Source organism: Meleagris gallopavo, chromosome 3, assembly GCF_000146605.3.
Source record: "Meleagris gallopavo isolate NT-WF06-2002-E0010 breed Aviagen turkey brand Nicholas breeding stock chromosome 3, Turkey_5.1, whole genome shotgun sequence".
Lineage (NCBI taxonomy): Eukaryota > Metazoa > Chordata > Aves > Galliformes > Phasianidae > Meleagris > Meleagris gallopavo.
The window spans coordinates 43224693-43243220 of NC_015013.2; the positions used below are offsets into that span (position 1 = coordinate 43224693).

At 37.7% G+C, this 18528-nt stretch overlaps 1 protein-coding gene across 1 annotated transcript in view; it reads right to left on the minus strand.

Annotated features, from left to right (window-relative positions):
• Window positions 1-1367: 1367 nt before the first annotated feature.
• Window positions 1368-18528, minus strand: part of LOC100550127 (receptor-type tyrosine-protein phosphatase mu) — a 77279-nt gene continuing 60118 nt past the window's right edge. The window contains exons 9-10 of the mRNA XM_019613936.1: window positions 13511-13608; window positions 1368-1538 (exon numbers count right to left, since the gene is read on the minus strand). Of these exons, the coding sequence (XP_019469481.1) occupies window positions 1383-1538; window positions 13511-13608 (254 nt within the window). The 3' untranslated portion in view covers window positions 1368-1382. The remainder of the gene's footprint in view (window positions 1539-13510; window positions 13609-18528) is intronic.

Consider the following 18528-nt stretch of genomic DNA (forward strand, 5'->3'; position numbering starts at 1 on the left):
TAAGAAATAAAATGTTTAGTGTCTTTTAGCTCTATCTGTATTAATGCATTTATTCAAGACAGTTTGGTTATATCAACTGTAAAATCCTCTAGGTCTTTTTTTCCAGTCCCAGTTAAGAACTGAAAAGCTAACATCAAAGCATGGCTTAAAATTTGCAGAATAGAAATCAATGGGTGCCTCATCTACTTCAAAGTACAGCCACCCTTTCTCATCTGTTTATTAAAAATATCTAAATGCAAGGAAACAACAGACTTGAGCAAATTCAATGTACTGTATGTATAGTGGTAAACATGATACAATATTTCAGCTCATTCAAACTGCATAATTCTGTAATCATTACCCTCAGGTTGCTGTATTGATGCATATTTAAGTATTAGATTGAAGAATAAAACAGGAGAAAAGCAAATTCCTTTGTTACTGAGGATGTATGTACAGAGACCCTGTTGGGCCATCTTTTTGGTAGTTTCATCTACCTGGCTGCAGGATTCTTTGATGCAAAAAATTAAGTTCTTCAGCACCGATTGAATACTACTTCATTGTTAGAGAGCAGCAGTATATCCCAGGTACTGCAACTAAATCAAAGTCTGTTTTCTAACACAATTAGTTTAAAGATTACTCATGTAGATACTGAGGCAACATTACTTCAATATGCCATTAGGAATATCAAGTCTTCTAAAGGGATCCTTCCCTCTTTGTTCTGCAATTCAAATACGTTTTAATGGATAGAATAAAAATACTTCAGTCCTTTAAAGAAACTCATGAATAAAAACGTGAATTGACAGTAAATGGCACTTCCACATTAAATAACCCTGCTTGTTTTCACTTTCAGTAGGTACTCTATGTTATCCATATGTTATAAGCTGTTTGAGAGAGCTGTAAGATCTAGTGAGCACCAAATCATAGCACTGTTCTGATAAACAGCAATGCACTGCACTGATTTGAACTCTACATAAGATGGATTCTGCACTAAAAATGAAAATGCTTTGAAAAGACAGATTAGTTTGTTTCAAAAATGTCTCGCTGCCGACCAGGAACACACTGGTCCAACAGATTCACAGCCATGGGCTTCTGAATAATGGTGCCTGCAGCCTCCGGTACAGACAGAAAATGATTGCAGTGAGCTTAAGATGGGAAAACAGCACGAATGTGTTTTTCAATTGATTGGTGGGAGGGAGGCTTCGATTTCTCGTGGGCAAGGAACATCACTTTTTACTCAGGCAGTGGCTAGGGCTTATGGAAAAAGGCTGAGCAGCTGCCTCTGAAGAAAAAAAATGTACCATAAGAGGGCGCTGGCCGTTTACCCAAAACATTGCTACAAAAACCTCCACAACAGGACACAAATTTAACTTTCCCTTGCTGAATGTGTTCAGTTATTTAAGCAGCTACCACCATACTAAAGAAAAGTGAATGTCGATACTTACCTTTTCTACTGCAAATGTTCGAATCACATATTCAGCGAGGAGCTCTGTTTCTATTAGAGTAACCTTAATGTCTTTATATATCTCTGTGTCATCCGGCCAGTATTTGCAGCACTTAACCTTTAAAAACACAAAAGAAATTAAGGTTCATTTATTTTAGAAGGTTCATGCTGAATCTATTCTATATTCTTTGCAGTGATTTACATTTTAAAATACGACCATGCACAAAAGCATCACACTCTACACACAGAAGTAAATCATGTTTAAGGGACAATAGCTCTTTTTTTAATACAGCATTTTGTGTTGCAGGTGAGATTTGTGTTGCGATTACTAAAGTAAAGTGAATTCGTATTAAACACAAGAAATATTTATATTGTGCATAACTCAGTTACAGAAACTGCACACTTCCTATGCTTTCTAACTGGGGGGAAATGTGCAGAAGGATAACTATCGTGAAAAGCCTTTTTTTCCCGTACATTTTTAGGTATCGATCTCCTATCTTCTAAAATGAAAATATGTTTTTCAGACAGGATGGATCTTCTCTGTTAGAGAAGTATCTCAGATTAATTTTCCAAAGGAACTACTATGAGGTCCAATGGCAAAACTCAACACACCAAGTCAAGAAACGAATTTTATTTCTGGGTTTTAACACATAGATGACCCCAAACACTGTTGACAGGCTTTATATTTTGATGCAGATATTTTATGCAGTTATGAACTTTCTCCTCCTTCTCATTTGAGTGGACAAGGTGCTGGGTGGGGAAGCTAACACATTGCTGATATATCTGTAGTATTCTGCTTTATCACAGTAATAGCTACATTATCATCACTGCACCTGGCCACTGTCCAGTAGTGCAGCACAGGCAAGGAGTAGCATCTGTTACACATCTGCTGCATAGTGCCTTCTCTCTTTCTCTCGTCGAAGGGAAAAATTTAAACTGATCTTTCTGTACATGCAAATCTATTGGTTTACTTAAGTATACACTTAAATTTGTTGGGTCAAAAAAAAGCAACTTCAAATTTTGAATGGAAAACTGACACACACAAAAACCACACGTAGAAACCTTTGAACTTTGTGACTACTAGAGATTTTTCAAACCTATTTTCATGCCAAAATATTTGGATTACTATCATGTCTAGTCTAGTAAAATTGAATAAAAGGTAAAACTGAAGTATATGCATATAAACACACAGAGGAAACTATAAAGCACGTCTATAAAATGACTTATTTATATGAACTCCAGGTTCAGTATATAAAAAATTATGCAGAGATGAACCTCGTCCTGTTAGGCAGGAGAAAAGGCTTTATTAGACATTGTTTCCAGTGACTAACCAACCACCACCTATCACTCTTTCTTAGTGTCTGGACAGAAGATAGATCTTGCTACATTAAACTGGCAACACTGAATGGTAACACTAAAAGTTGGGTAGGACAAGATGAGTTCTGTTTTTCTGACTTTTTACCAGGATAAAATTTAAATTGGAATAGAACTGAGTGAAGGGATGGAAGAATACAGCATCACATCAGGGTCCTTTTCATCTATAGAGAGTTTAGCCCAACACCCTGCTTGTGAGGCCTGGCTCACTGCCACAAAATTATACAAGTATCCTAACAGCTTTTTCCTACTGGAAAGCTCCTAGAGAACAGACGTGAAGTTCAAACAGCAATAAGCAGGGTTTTGTTTATTCCTCTGTGCTTGTCTTCAGATCTAATAACCGCACTGGTATTGGCTAAGAAAAAAAAAAACAAAAACAAAAAAGTTTGTATTTTTCTTCATATTTAATCCGTTGTTTAGCACAGTCGCAGGACAATTTGCAAACACCAGTAAATAGAATTGTCTTCCACATGGAAAATCTTCAAGGTGGGACACAGGAAAAGTCATCACAGTACTCAGCACTCCTGTACTAGGAGCACCACTATGGCTCCTTAGAACACCAAGAGGCAGTTCCAGGGTCCCAGTCCCTACACCTCAGGACTGCTGGCAAGCACATATTCACCTCCAAAACACATCCACCAGCTACAAGCAATGAACATCCAGTTCAAAAGCATTAAATGTTGCTGCAAGCAGGTTAGTAGCTACTACTGCTACCTGTTGTTGCATTTACTCGATATCTTTTCAGATCTTATCCTGTTTGGATAGATTTCCAAAAACTCTCTGATAGAAGCTAAGCAAAACACTGAATGCTCATTGTTTTGTCTGTTTTGTTAAAACAATCCAGACAGTTCACACTGTTCAATTCCCTTAGGCCAACAAAATGACCCTTCATGGCCACTGCCAGAAACTCTTTCAAATTCCCACCTATGACTAAAGATGATTTCTTGACTCTGCATGGAGAACAAGGCCATTCATACTGTGTCTGGCTTGAAGTAGCCCAGGGAGAACTATGTCTCTGGAGCTAATTGTCTTTTCCTGCCTGTTCCCTTCTCCTTTCCATAGGTGGAACCTGAACCACACAGACCCGGCCAGTACACGTCTGAAGGAAGCAGCTGCTGCCATGATCCTGGTAACAGCACTACTCATCTGCACGTCTCACTGTTGCTAATTTTAGCCTTGTCTCTCTCTGATGGGTGCCTGCCATCCGCAAAACAGCTCTAGTTTAGTAAAATAAACAATTGGGGAAAAAAAAAAAAGCCCTGGCTGAATTAAATTGCTCAGCCTTGATGGAAAACATGCCTGTTTCTAACTTGGTAAGTCTAGACAGTCTGGATTATGAGTAAGAACTGGGGACATTTAGAAAGACTGATTTAGAAGAGCACAGTAGTCCCTACCTTCTTCTCAAGTGTTGGATTTGCTTCCACCTTTTTTTAAACCTTATTTAAGATGATCCAGTGAGTAATTAGGGAAGTGCTGGGGGATGTTGCACAGAAGTTATAGCCCTCTGTGCTTTGTGCAGCTTGTGCCCACTGGAGACTTTATACTCTGTAGCACAGAGGATGTGGGGCATGGAGCAGATTAGAGCCGAGCAGAAGGATCCATGACAACACAATTTCCTGAAAACTGTCCCAAGTGGAACAGGGGCTGTAACAGCTGTGGGAAGGGTGCCAGAACTGCAGTCATAGCCACAGACCAACAGTAAATGATTCACTCAATGCAAGGAAAAAATAAAACACAACTTTTTTCTTTCTTTCTTTCCCTAAAAATAAATAAATAAATAAAAAATTTGGCTTTTTAAAATACTCTTGGCTCTTGTTCAGTTATCCTGTTGCACGTGCTGTGCTGTAGACTTGGGAACTCTATGGACTTCTGATGAGCCAAAAGTTCAGTAAATGCTTAAAGATCAGTTTCCTATCTCCTCTAAGGTTCCTCAAGTAAATATGATAGGATCTTAAAGAAAGAAGTAGAATAAACAGTGTGAATTAAACTCACACTTATAAATGTTTATTGGACCAAGGCCTTTATTTGCACAGGGAAAGACAATTGCAGCAAAATAGAATATGGTATTTCTCATCAACTATGAGAAACACTGCTGGTAACATATGTTTGTTCATTTTTTCTTTTTAGCACAGTTTTAGCTACTGTGTCATTATGAATCTCTTTCCCTTTTTATAAACATTTGATACATATTTTACAAAAAATCTACCAACAGAAGGTTTAGCTAAATAATTGATATATGAATCTAGAACTGAATATTAAGTGCATTAGATTTTTTTCCACACAGTTGCTACCATTACAGTAAATATCGGCCATGAAGTAGAAAACATGATTTTGAAATCTCATCTCAGCAGAACTATAATTGGGAGTTTGTTCAGATACACCCCACATTTATATCCGAACACACTGCCAAAAAATACAGATGTTCATCACACGATGAGATAAAAGGGGTGATTGCCAGAGACATAATGAAAATGCTCTGGTTTAATCTATTCATCCCAAGGTACACCGTCCATTTGTTCCAAATGTTTATTTTACTAATAATTTGAGAAATCTGGAGAATATGATTATCTGCTTTGACCTCTCCCTACCCTCATCCCCCAGCAAAACAGTCTAATGTGAGAAAATAAGAATTAAAAATGAAGGTGGAAACTTGTTCTTGCTACTTCTAAATATAACAAACAATGCAGGCAGTAGATAGATAATGAACACAGATTGTGACTTCCGAAGCTGTATATTTAGCCATTTGGCAATGTGACACATCTAGCTAAAGGCAGTATGAAAGCCAGGACAGTAATTCATTTACTTAGAGGTTTGGAATAGGAGGAATATTACAGAATTAATATGTGAGCTAGCTGTGAAAAATACTTTGCAGTTCCTACAGAACAGTTTAAATAACAATGATTATTCAGAGTTTCAAGTTTCCTTTGATTCTGAAATAGTCTTAGCAAAAAGGTGGTATAACTGGCTATGCACTGAAAGGATAGTCATTACTGAAGAGCAGCATTATATATTCTAATTTAAAATTAATCCCAAACTAAGTAACGATGATAAGCCAGACATAAATTTTGAAGTGAAACCTCTAGGATATAAAATGAAACAGCCAACCAAGTTCACTGGTGAAAATTTTTAACAGGTTTTGCAGATATAAGTAGGATAACATCATATACTTTTATTTGGCTGACTTGAAATAAAGGAACATCCAATAACTGGAAGTATTTTTATTTAAATACTTTTCAAACAAAAGTGTATTGCGATGAAGAACATTTTATTAGTTATAAACCCACCTTCGACTGAAGATAAAATCCAATTCTTTCTTTTTCATTTTGCTTTAGAGCGAGTCAGTTAATTGATCTATACTTCATTTTATATTTTTCTAAATGAGGTATGGAAGAGAATTGAGAAATACAACATTTAAAATACTGTTTGGCACCAGAAGATGAATGGGTCTGTACAAAAGGCAGCCAGAAGTCTTCCTGTGGTTCACAGTTCCCACAGGGTGAGAGCTCTATGGATTTTACTTGCTCAGCCTAACTTCTTCCAGCAATGATACAGAACTGATACCTTCTGCTGCCCTGTGCTGCCCAACAGATGCATTTTCATTCAGCTTCTGCCCAGAAAAGTTAGCTATCTGGATACTAACTGCTTTCCACCCGAGGGAATAAATGCAATCCATTTGTTCATGAAAACTGCATATATTGTTAGTATACCATCAACCGGGCACGTTGGGTTGACCATACTTTGGTCATAAAATGGAATTAGTCTGGGAGAATTGCTTTAGGGTAAAGGTGACCCAAGGCAAAGTTGTTTGTAGTGTTTCTGCCTTCACTTGCTAGAAAAACAGAAGAATATGGATTACTTCTATTTCATTGCTTATGTTTAGGCAATTTTGTCTCCTGCTGGTTATCAAAAAAGACTGTATATTAGTGCACTTTACTATAGCCCTGAAGGAAGAAAGGCTGAGCACAGAGCACATAAGAAGGGTGGTTCCATGCCAAGATGAAGAATGGCTACAGGATTAGCTGGAGCTCCTCAATGTCTGTCTTAATCCCTTACAAAACTGTGAAATCATGGGCACACTGTTCACATCTTGTGCTCTGAGAACCTGATGTGCCTGCATTGAGATGAACAGCCCGTGCACTGAATCATGCTTCTGTTCCAAGAAGAAAATCATGCTGTAAGTTGAGTTACAGAGCATTGCCGAGTTAGCTGGTTGTTTCTGACTCTAAAATCTGATCATCTGATGTCAGGTTAGAGAGCTCTACATGCTACCCTTATTGGGTATAGTCAAACTGTGTTGGTTTTCTCAGGATACTTCTTCCCTCACAGAAAGACTCATTCCACAAGATTGCTGAGGTGAGCAGCCCTACAGTGATGGAGCCATTTTGTTAGTCATGACATTTCAAAGGGAAACCTTGAAGACCTCTTTGCAAACTTTCTTTTATTTGCATCCTACACTTCAGCAGCAATTGAGCAGCTAGTCCAACAGTGGGGTGCATGCATTTGTGTATCCTTACACCTCTTTTATTTATTTCTCAAAACGTATCACCTCAATCAGACTAATGAAGTTAAGACACTACTCTTAGCTGATGAACTCTCTTTGAGGCATAGCTTTTACTGGAAACAAGAAGCATTTAAATACTGAGATCTGAAACCATGTCTGTTGTGGGTGACATGGGACAGTGCTGAACACTCGTAGTTTGATGTCCTATTTGGTGATGTTAACATTGCTAATCCAGGGGCATATTTATTAAACAATTATAAAGAGTCCTTACTTCTCCTTCCCAAAGAACAGTAGCCATTTTTTCCCCCTAAGGGCTGATCTGCTGTTGCACATAATGGAATAATGCCAACTTGTTATTTCTGGCTAGAAGTCTAGAAAGCTGAAATCCCTTTTGTCTACTAGAAGGATACACCCAACTGAAAGATGAACAACAATTTCAAATTAAAATTATTTTCTTAACTTTCATTGATACTCTGTAATACTATAATCTCTACTGTATCCAACAACAGATACTGGAATTACAGTGAAAGTAAACCAGAACCATGAAATATATAATAATGTATTTACCTTAAGAGCAGGTCCTAGGTTTTCTAGATAAACATGCTGAAGAATGAAAGCATTTCTAGAGGGGTAATGACAGTATTTATAAGTTTTTGAAGGTGAGACTGGAATTACACAGAGGTAAGGATGGCTTTAATACAGCAAGCTTTCTTCATGTATAAACTATTTTTTCTTTCTTTCAGGAGAAAAGTTTAAATGAAATCTTAGTCAGTAGTATGCTTATAAACAATTTGGCACATCGCCTAGGGAGCACTAACACCAGTCTCCTGAACTAACTCCAATGCCAGTAATTTAGCTTATCACATTTAGAGGCAATTTCAATTATATAGAGTGTTCTTCCATTTATACTAAATACAAATATGCTATTTGTTGGACGTGTTAAAGAGTTGCTCTGTTTTAACCTCTGCAATATCTCCGTAATGGGTGATCTGAATCTTAAATACAGTCTGAATTCAGCTTCGTTCATTAGAGGGCTCTTCCGCATGAAGATTCTCAAAACTTTAAAACACATTACTGTGAACTTCATAATAGTTTTGTATCAAAAGAATTCTGTTTTATTCCAAGAACAGGTGGTAAGTCTATTGGGAATTTCACATGGGGTTAGTTTTCATGCTGCTGAAATTGCCTATGAAGTTTTTGTTTGGTTCTAGCAATATGTTTTAGTGAGGAGCTTTTGGACAGGACTTTACTTGATGGTTTTTCTTGGATGTCTGATGTCTGCCCATAACAGAAACATACCATAAGGAGAATCTGAAAATAATTAGGAGTTCTGGATTTTGTTTTATTCAGGAGACACATTTGTATCTCCTTTAGAATCATATCTTGAACATTGAACAAGGTTGCACATCCTGAGCTCTCAAGGCCCAAGCACATATGATTGCTTAGGACTGGAACAACATAGATTCTTTCTCACGAAGAACAATTCTTTTTCTGACAGATTTTTATCTTACAACAAAGAATGATTTTTAACCAGCCAGTCCGAAGGAGATGTTCCTACATTTTACCACTTTATGGGCCTTCTCACTGCCATGTAGACCCCACATTTTTTAAGCATGAAGAATCAAAGCCATCAACATTTTTGCAGCAAAGCAGATGACAGTGCCTTGTAGGTCAACTGCAGGTCCAGTCAAACAAGCAGAGGATCAGCTAAGCTGTCAACTTTTGGTGTTCTTTCTTTTTCTCTATGCAGATACAGCCATGATGGCTCCAGGGTGAAAAAGTCACCCAGAGGAGGGTGAGATGGCTAGCAGGAAAGCTCAACACTCCTCAAAGATGATGGTGAGAATCTGTTTTGGTAGTGTGAATGCACATGTGCAGGAGTAGGGCTATTTGCCACCCTACGATGACCTTTGTTCCCGTTTGTCTCACATCTGTTCTGTTGTTGTCAACTTTGCCTCCTTTAAAAAAGAAAAAAAAGTCTTTTTGTGTGCTTATTAACACTATTAGCACTGGCTGTTTTCTAATTCTGGATAATAATTGTGAAACTCTAATTACTGCAATTACGATGCTCCTAGGGTGAGGTTTCACTTTTTATAATTATTTCTCATAATTATTTTTTTTGTAAATACGTTGTTATTTTAAAAGCATGATAGACAATCATGAATCCTAGCAGTGCATTTATATATCAACCACCTCCACTGAATTTCATCAGTGCATTTCACCATTTATTAATCAGATATTACTAAATTCCTCCTGCCTCAAGCAAAAACAAGGAGTGGGAGAGAATATGACTACTGACAAATGACAAATGATGTGATGTGCCAAGTTTGATTCCCCCAACCAAGTATCAGTACCAACCTCAGAAGAGCAAAGATGGAATTGACAGCTAGATGGCACAACTGAATATTTTCTAAACCTTCCCAGTGATTTTTTTTAAGGAGGAGAGAAATGTTTCAATGTGTACCACCAACAGAACATTTCAAGAAGAAACCAAGACTTTGGCCAGTACGTGAAGACTGTGATCCTGTTTGCATCACTTTCTACGGATGGATTCAGCTATAAGAGTAGTCTCCTGGAAAAAGCAAGATGTTCCCTTATGTCTCTTTTCTAATTGTACCTCTGTAAGCAGGACAAAAAGTTGCTGCCTTTTAGAGTAATCCACCATATCATGCTAAGTCCCTCAGGAAAAGATGTTTGAAAGTACACTACTACTTACAATTGCTCCTTACTAACAGGAACATGGAGGTCTCTGTATGAATATAATCCAAAATGCATGAATGTAATCCATTTTTTTTTTTTATAGCCTGTTGGCCTGTTGTCATTGTTGATATATTTTATGAGTCTTGCTTAGTCCATGGCTTGTGAAATGTTGATTGTTGCACTAAAATACAGGTATATTACAACACTTGTCTTTTATTTTTATAATACTTTATATTTTTTATAATACTTTATATTACTTGTCTTTCCCTTTCTGCAGCCCTCATTGAGAGGGGAAAGTTGTTGACCACAGCCTGAAGAAGATACAGACTTTTTATCTTTGTCTTTCAAGAGCTGCCTGTTTTTTCCCTTTTTTTGTAAAAGTTCTAAAGTCAACATAGACTTAACTAAAAAATACTTCATCAACTGTTATCAAAGAACTGTTCATGCAACTCAGCAATGATTTTTCTAAATGACTGTGAGACCTCATTTAGTTTTTTAATAAACAGTCACATTCTAATGAGGTCTTCATAAAACTGACTAAATATGTTTAGAAATCATTAGCTTAAATTACCAGTACAAAAGTCTCCTTAGGGAGCCCTGCAGATTTTGTGATAAGACTTCTGGCAGATGGATTGGTATAACAGCACAAGTGAGTTCTGAATTTCCACACAAGCAGTGTAAATGTGAGCGACTGGGTAACAGGCTACTGGATAAAGAGCTAAATGTCCCTCAGGTGGGTTCATTAAAGAGAGAAAACAATCAAAACACATTTCTGTGCCATTTAAATACCAGGTGCACAGCAGTCTGCAGGTGCCAGAAACACTGACAAGGGTCCCTTGCTGGAACACACAAGAGCTAAAAGGGATGCATGGTTTTGACAAGTATGCCTCAGATAATGACAGATATTGGCAGATGTACCCAGACCCTGCTGGAGGGTAATGCAGGGACTGAGTCATTTGCAGCAGGTGCTTGCATTAGGGACAGCCTCATGGTGATTCCTCCATTCGCAATTAAAACAGTCCTGATGCATAATGCTCCAGGGCAAGAAGCAAGTTCCTAGCACTGATTTAATGACTATCCAGCCAGTCCTGGTAAACAAATACACATACGCCCCCTCAATGATTAATTCATGATGGACATAAATTGTGCAGCAAACATGTTAAATAGATATTCTTCTTTTCTTATAACACAAAGTTCTCCTTTACTTAAAATGGGTAAGAGGTTAAAAAATATGAAATAATAGGCCCCTATAAATCTTCTATCAGCTACTGCACCTGAAATAGAAAGCCTGAAGATCAGGAAGGTTACAAGGTTTCCCCTGTAGGAATGCTACCAAAGGGCCCATTTAAATCATTACTAATCAAGGTGGCACAGAGCTTGTGTTTGGGGCTGCGGGACAGATGGTGTGTTGCAATATGCCTCCTTGTTGCTGATGGTTCACGCCCCAGGAGCGGGACAGAAGCATCAACAGAGGAAGGACTGCGTTGCTCTGCGGCTCATAAAATCTCATGTCCCTTAGAAACTCATTTTAATTCTGCTTTCCTATCTCACCTGTGTTGGCCTCCAGAGAAACTGAGAACAAAGTCATTTCTACCACCGTCAGAAGCAAGAAAACTGCAGATCTGTATCCCACTAGGACTCCTGCACCCCAAAGATATCTCCATAGTGGCACAAACTGTTTCTCACTGGTAAGGAAATACGGTGCCTAACCATACAGAGTGAGTAGAGGCCTCAACTCTGGCAGCAAGCCTGGCGTGTCCGCAGGTGGTACCTGACAGTCCATAGTAATTGATGCTTTCAGATGAGGGTATCAGGAGAAGAGGATGTGGCATTGTGTAGTATACTGGTTTTGTTCTAAGGCTTGTTCATGCATCCCTTCCATCCATCTATCTCCTTTTTTTCTTATGTGCTTTAGTACTTAAGAATGTCTATAAAGCTATAAAAAATTTGCTGGGATTTTAAGGGCCCTTCCAATCGAAACCATTATATGCTTTTATGATTCCTATTTGTACAAATTCATTTTGAACTTCTAAGTAGCCGCCCAACTGTTTCTATCCTCCTCTTCACTCGAGGGACTGAACTTTCAAAGCAGCCTCCATGACGCTTTTTGTCTCTGCAATTAGCTGTACATTGTGTTCCTGCAGCAGGTGTTAATTGTAGTCAGAAATCCTACCTTTTTATAGCTAAAAATAATACTTGCACCTGATCTGTTGGCAGATTTACACACAGGTATCTAAATGTTAGAATTTATATTAGCATTTGACAAAGGACATAAAGAAGAATAAATTCAGTTTGTAAAACTGGACTTGTTAAAGGAGACAAGATCCAGCCCTTGGACTCATACTATATTAGGAGCATTCTTTCCTAGTAGAAACACCACAGAACAGATCAGTCACTCTCCACCAGCATGAAATTTAGAACATGCCTCAAAACCAAGTGGCTCACACCAACATTCGTGCATTTCTTACTTCAACACTTAACAATAATTCAACACTACAGTAGTTGCAGTAGTTGCAATAAAAGCAGTGGCTTTTTTTTTCATTTCAAATGAAAGCTTCAAAAGAAAAAAAAAACAAAAAACCAACAAACAACAGAACATTCCAGATGAAAAGTAAGACACCACTATACAGACAAAGCAGTAAATTAAAACACTCAGTTATTGACGGTTGTGAAAAACAAATAAAATGTGTCTGTTCAATACTTGTTGAAAACAAAATTAGCCATAATCAGTTGAATTGGACATCTACTTTAGAAGCTGTCAAGCAAAGAAAGAAAAGTATGTATTATCAATCAGGTAACTCAAGCTTTCCTTAACTACTGAGCTCCTGAAGAAGAGCTCTTGGTCAATAAATCTGGTGGAAAAGAACAGAACAGTTCAGTTGGAAGAGACCTTCAAACATCATTGGATCCAACAGCCAGAGCATTTCAGGGCCAACAAAAAGTTAAAACATGTTGTAGAGGGCATTGTCCAAATGTCTCTCAAACACAGAGTACTGTCTACAAATGAGTAAAGTCAATTTATTCTGTTTTAGTCCAGAAGGCTTACAAGAAGAAATGCCCAAACTGGACTGATTTGAACTAACATACTGTGAAGAAGGTGCAGTTTCATAGTTTAGATACTTCTCAGAAATTTGTTCCAGAATAACTTCCCGTTTCCTCCTTAAAAAAGAGAAAAAAAGTGACTACATATCTCGTTCTGTAACTAACTCCCTGATTTCCCCTAATAGAAAAAGTATGTACACAAAGATATGACGCTTTCCCTCTTTGGCAGTCATTGCAAGCTGCGCTGTACAGAATACAACTTTATCAGTTACGTTTTTACTGGGCTACTGTTATCAAAGCCAAGCATCCAAAGCATGCTTAAAAATAATTGGTAATGAATCTCTTAGCAGAGGCAGCCATAAATATTTTATATGCCTTACTCAGTATATAAGCATCTTGTTGGTTTGCTATTTAATTTCCAAAAGCAAACACCTTGAAAGTCTTTCATCTTTTTAAGTGCAAAAATCACTTACCCTTCCCACTTCTACGAGATTAGTAACCATGATTATGCTGGCTGTATTCTCATGCCATACCATTCTCCAGAAGTCATATATTGTCTCTTGCATCGGTCCTGAAACAATAAATCAAAGTAAAGGTTACTTTCTTTAAGTCTCATGATTAGAAGCTTGTCCCCGGGGTAGTTTGAGATTATCCACATGTATTCATATCACTATGATCATATTTTTCATTTAGGGTCAATTTCTTTTCTGTCATCCCACCTATCTGCATTTAAGTATTTTTCTCCTGAAATAGTGCTTTGAAAGAAAGTTAGTTCTCCAGCATCTACGTATTTATCTCTGTAATACCCAGAAGTAGAATTATAAAAAATGGATAACATTACTCTTTCTCTTAACAATTGGATGATAACCTAGGGAAGGTGTACCTTGAATGAAATGAGCCTCGGTGGACTATGTGGCCTTTCCCAGGTTCTAATATTTTTCTTAGTATCTACTATCCATCAAATTACCCCAGCTCCTAAATTGTACTTCTTGAAGTGAAACAGAAGTTATAGTTTCTTGCTGCAGTATATCACTTTGCAAAGCAGTGGGAAAAGCGGTAAAGAACCCTAGTGTGCAACAGAAATGACATCTTCTGCTATACTTGTAGAGAAGAACGACTCTGAACAACTCTTTTGTAGATACAGGCCTTTCTCCAGTGTTGCACTGAGACTGGGTACCAGCCCACAGGAGCACAGGAAACGTCAGTGACAGAAACACAACATGTTCAGAAAAGCTACATCACTGTACATATGCCTGGTACCATTCGTTTCTAGCCCATGTGTTTTCATGATGTTTTATGTGTCTATCTGACATTCAGTGTGCCATCCTGAATTGAAACCAGTGGTTTAAAAGTGCTAGACCAATAAAAAGAAATGAAAAATACTATCAAGTACTACAAACTTAACATCCATATTGAATCCATTACTGAACTGCCTCACTGCAGTAAGCAATTATCTTCCTATTTAGAGGAATACCACAAAGCAATCCCTAGGAGGGCAAATAGGTAAGTTAGTGGCATATGTGTTCCTCCAGTGAAGAAAGCGTAAGTTTCAAAGCATCACAAAATTTTACATAGACAGATTTGGTTAGCTTGGCACCCAAGTTTTGGTACTTTGAGCTCTCTTTGAAAATTCAGTTTTTATTCCGAAAGTCAAGTACTTAGCGAACAATGCAGTAATGTTATAGGAAAGTAGAACCCAGCTCATTAGGCTATTAGCACGTCAGTCGTAATGTAACTTACTCAGAAGTCAAGTTAAAGAAAAACGATGATAATAGTTTTAAATACATGAATTAAAAAAAATATTTTGATTTTCAGCAATTTCAAAGCGAATGATCATCTATAATTTGCACAGACAATTTAGAAATGTTCTGTGTTCTCCCCCTTACTTAATTTCTCTGCTTTTAGAAGTGCTACATATATAGTTAGTTTCACTGTTTTCCCTGAAGTCAGCCAACTTGTCTTTCACTTGTTTTGGTAGTTCATGTAACAGGAGATAAAGGCAGTTAAAACAATAGGAAGCTATGACTGGCAGAACACAGGAAATGTCAGAAGGTCTCAGAATAGAAGAAATAACAGAATCTAAAACCACAGTTTCTAAATTACCAAACTCATGCTGCTGTTGTGACTTCAAAACCGGTGACCTTATCTTTTTAATTTACAGCACAGAAGAACTGATATTTTTGAGAGATTTCATTTGGAAATATGACAGCTTTAAGTTTCTCTCCATCATGTAGGAATCTACAATACACACTGTACTTCCAGGCTGGATGTGGTTCTGGGCAGCCTGGTCTAGTGGTTTGCGACCCTGCACATAGCAGGGGGGTTGAAATTAGATGATCTTTATGGTCATTTTCACCCTGGCCATTCTATGATTCTATGATTCTATGATACCTCTCCATAAACGTCCTGGATACACAATATAGAAATACTCCAAGCAGAATTTTGGATGTTACAGTAAGATAATCAATAAACATTCCAGTGAATGTTTAACGTGCTTTTGTTTTAATAATGTAGGTTGCTGGGCAATTAAAGTCACAATAGCATAAGAAAGGTTTTGGACCAACCTCTCCTCCAGGTGAAGGGAAGGAGGCTATTTTCCTCACTGTAGGAAAATGCTGTCTCTGTACTGCTCTTTCCTTCATTTCAAATCTCAAACAAATATTTAGCAGAATTACTACTGCTATCAGCCTTGAAGGGATGTAGCTAAAAATAGAAGTAAGGAGAGGCAATTTTCCACTGAGTAAAGGAGTCTGCAAATTCATGACACACTTCTAAGATTATTTTAGTTTGATTAAGGAAAATTATAACAACTCTGTTGCTTCAAGAATCCTGATCCACAGCCTGGTTTAATAAAGAAAATCTAAATGGTTCCACTGCATTGTGTTTCTGCAGGATTGCAATGTTTCAAGATTGTTCATTTGAGTATGTTTTTGGTAAAGGCACAAAAAGCAGAGAAAAAATCCTTTGTCTACACAGCCCAGTTACTCTCCCCTTATAAGAAGCCAGAATCTTTGAAAAACGAAGGGCCAATGTAAGAAGTTTCTTTACTTGTTATTCCAGTTTCCTTTCCTACAGATTCACTTGAAATTGGAGACTGTTGGGCCCTATTTTGTCATTTCCGTCTGACAGCACTGGGAGAACTGGCAACAATTTATTCCTGTTTTTCTCTCCCGAAGTCAGCATAATTTGTCTCATGATTAAAGATTTCTATGCTTCAGATCCTGAAATTACAAATCTCAACAGAAAAGAAATGCTAAACACTGCTTTCTTCCTAAATATTTTGAATTTGTCATTCTACATACAAGAGAAAAAAGATAATAGATTATGAGAAAATAAAATCTTTAGAAAAAGACACAGAACTTTTCAGGCCAGAGAATGAGCAAGTTTTTGTTCCATCTTACACAATGTCCTGTTTTGCAGTGTTGAGTATGCTCTTTCTGACCTTGCTATCTGAATGATAAAACAATGATAATTAAAAGTGTTTGACAGGACTTCATACTTCCCTGCAAGTATTTTCTTACCTTTCCCCTCTAATTCTTTTATCCAGCCTCCAAACTTCTTTCACATTCAGGACATTGAAAGGAAAAAAAAAAACCAACAACGCAAAAACCTACCTTAGAGTCTCAGAATGTAATTTTTTTCTATCCCATTTTTCTTTTATTCTTGGCATTTTTCAAATTATTTTTTGACATATGAATAAATTATTACTTGTCTCCAGCCAGTATTGAAAAGCATTGGAGGCTATGTAGGGTTGGAGGATTTATTATCATGAAGAACTGAACAATTTGATTCTGGAGACTCATGGTAGGGAAAGAAAGACCTATAATTGTTCTAAGCATCAGCTTAACAGATGTTAAGGCAGGAAGGTTGTTCTCAGCAGTTGCCCTCATGTGGGAGGAAAAGTCTGAGGAGAAGGCCCTGCACTGCCTAACAGTAAGCCTGTGGTGTACCCCATTAGTTACACAATATAGTAGTTGGTATCACAAATTGCTGCTGTGAAAAAAGAAATCAACAACATACTGCCAAACAAAGATGAAAAGCAAAGGAAAATAAGAAAAAGAAATCAGCCTCCCAAACCCCCAGGTAATTAAATGCATTATTGAAAAAAAACAACCCTCAAAAGAAATGATCAGCAGAATATATCACGACCTTTAGTTGTAATAATAGTAGTTGTTAGTTGCTGCTTTGAGAATGCCAGCATATTAGGAAATGGAAAATCACATAGCTTCTAAGAATGGATTAAACTCTTAAGAAGCTGCTTCTGCCCACAGAGCTTTCTGGAACCTCTTCTACTTGGTGTTGTGAGACTCACTTCTAACAACTGGTATTGCTACTGCGGTGTGTGATCACTTTAAATACTATAAACTTGCCTAGGATACTGAAAAATAGTAAAAACATGTAGGAAAAAAACAGCAGAAACATAAAGAAAGAAGTAAAACCTGAATCCTGAAATGTTTTCAGTGCTTATTCAGACTAGGGCTCGTAAACATATGGGTAATTTTTCATTTTCTAGAGAAGCAAACAGTTTAACAAACAGCTTCTAAAACCTTCTAGCACAGAATGTCAAATCTACAACATAATGCTTAGTTCACTTGAGACCAAGCTGAATGACAGTGACATGGTTTAGTGGGCATGGTGGTGAGGGATCAACAGTTGGACTAGATGATCTTAGTGGCCTTTTCCAACCTTAATGATTCGATGATAGCTATCGTGGCTAGAAACGTGCTGAAAATGAACAGATTCCTTTAAGTTCCACAGACTCTCCAAAACTGGGCAGAGGTAGCCACATGTGCTCTATGAGCACATGCTCATAGAGGAAATGGACTCTGGATGCATGACTAATGTCTGCAGCAGCAGACATCTACCTAATCTTCAGAAGAGTTTAATAAACCTACACGGGTACATAGTGATGGGACACTTTTTTAAAACTAAAAGAAAGGATTTTTAGAGTAGACATTGGGGGAAATTTTTCACAGAAAGGGTGGTGAAATGCTGGCACAGCTTCCAAGAGAAGCTTTGGATGCCCCATCCCTAAAGGTGTTCAAGATCAGGTTGGATGGGGCCCTAGGCAACCTGATCTAACACCTGATTTAGGGGCTGGCAACCCTGCTGACAGCAGGGGTGTGATTTTTGAGGCCCCTTCTAACCCAAGCTATTCTATGATTCTATGAAACCTCCTTCCAGTGAGTATCAGCTTCCACCCCATGTGAGTACGTGGTTGTAGAATGGTCCACTCACTTAGAAGTTACAGCTGCAATGAGAACTGTCTTCACCTGTTACAGAAGCCAGACTTGCTCCTTGCTACTGTGATGACCTACAAACTTGGCACTCAAGGACAACAAGCTGATGTGCCTATAGAGAGGGAGCTGTATGTTAGCTCTCAATCCTTATAGTCCCTTCAAAATGAACTTGAGGTGCAGTGAATTTTTTCTCATTAATAACTCTGATTGTGTGGCAGAAATAAGAAAAGCCACAAAGGAATGATTAAACT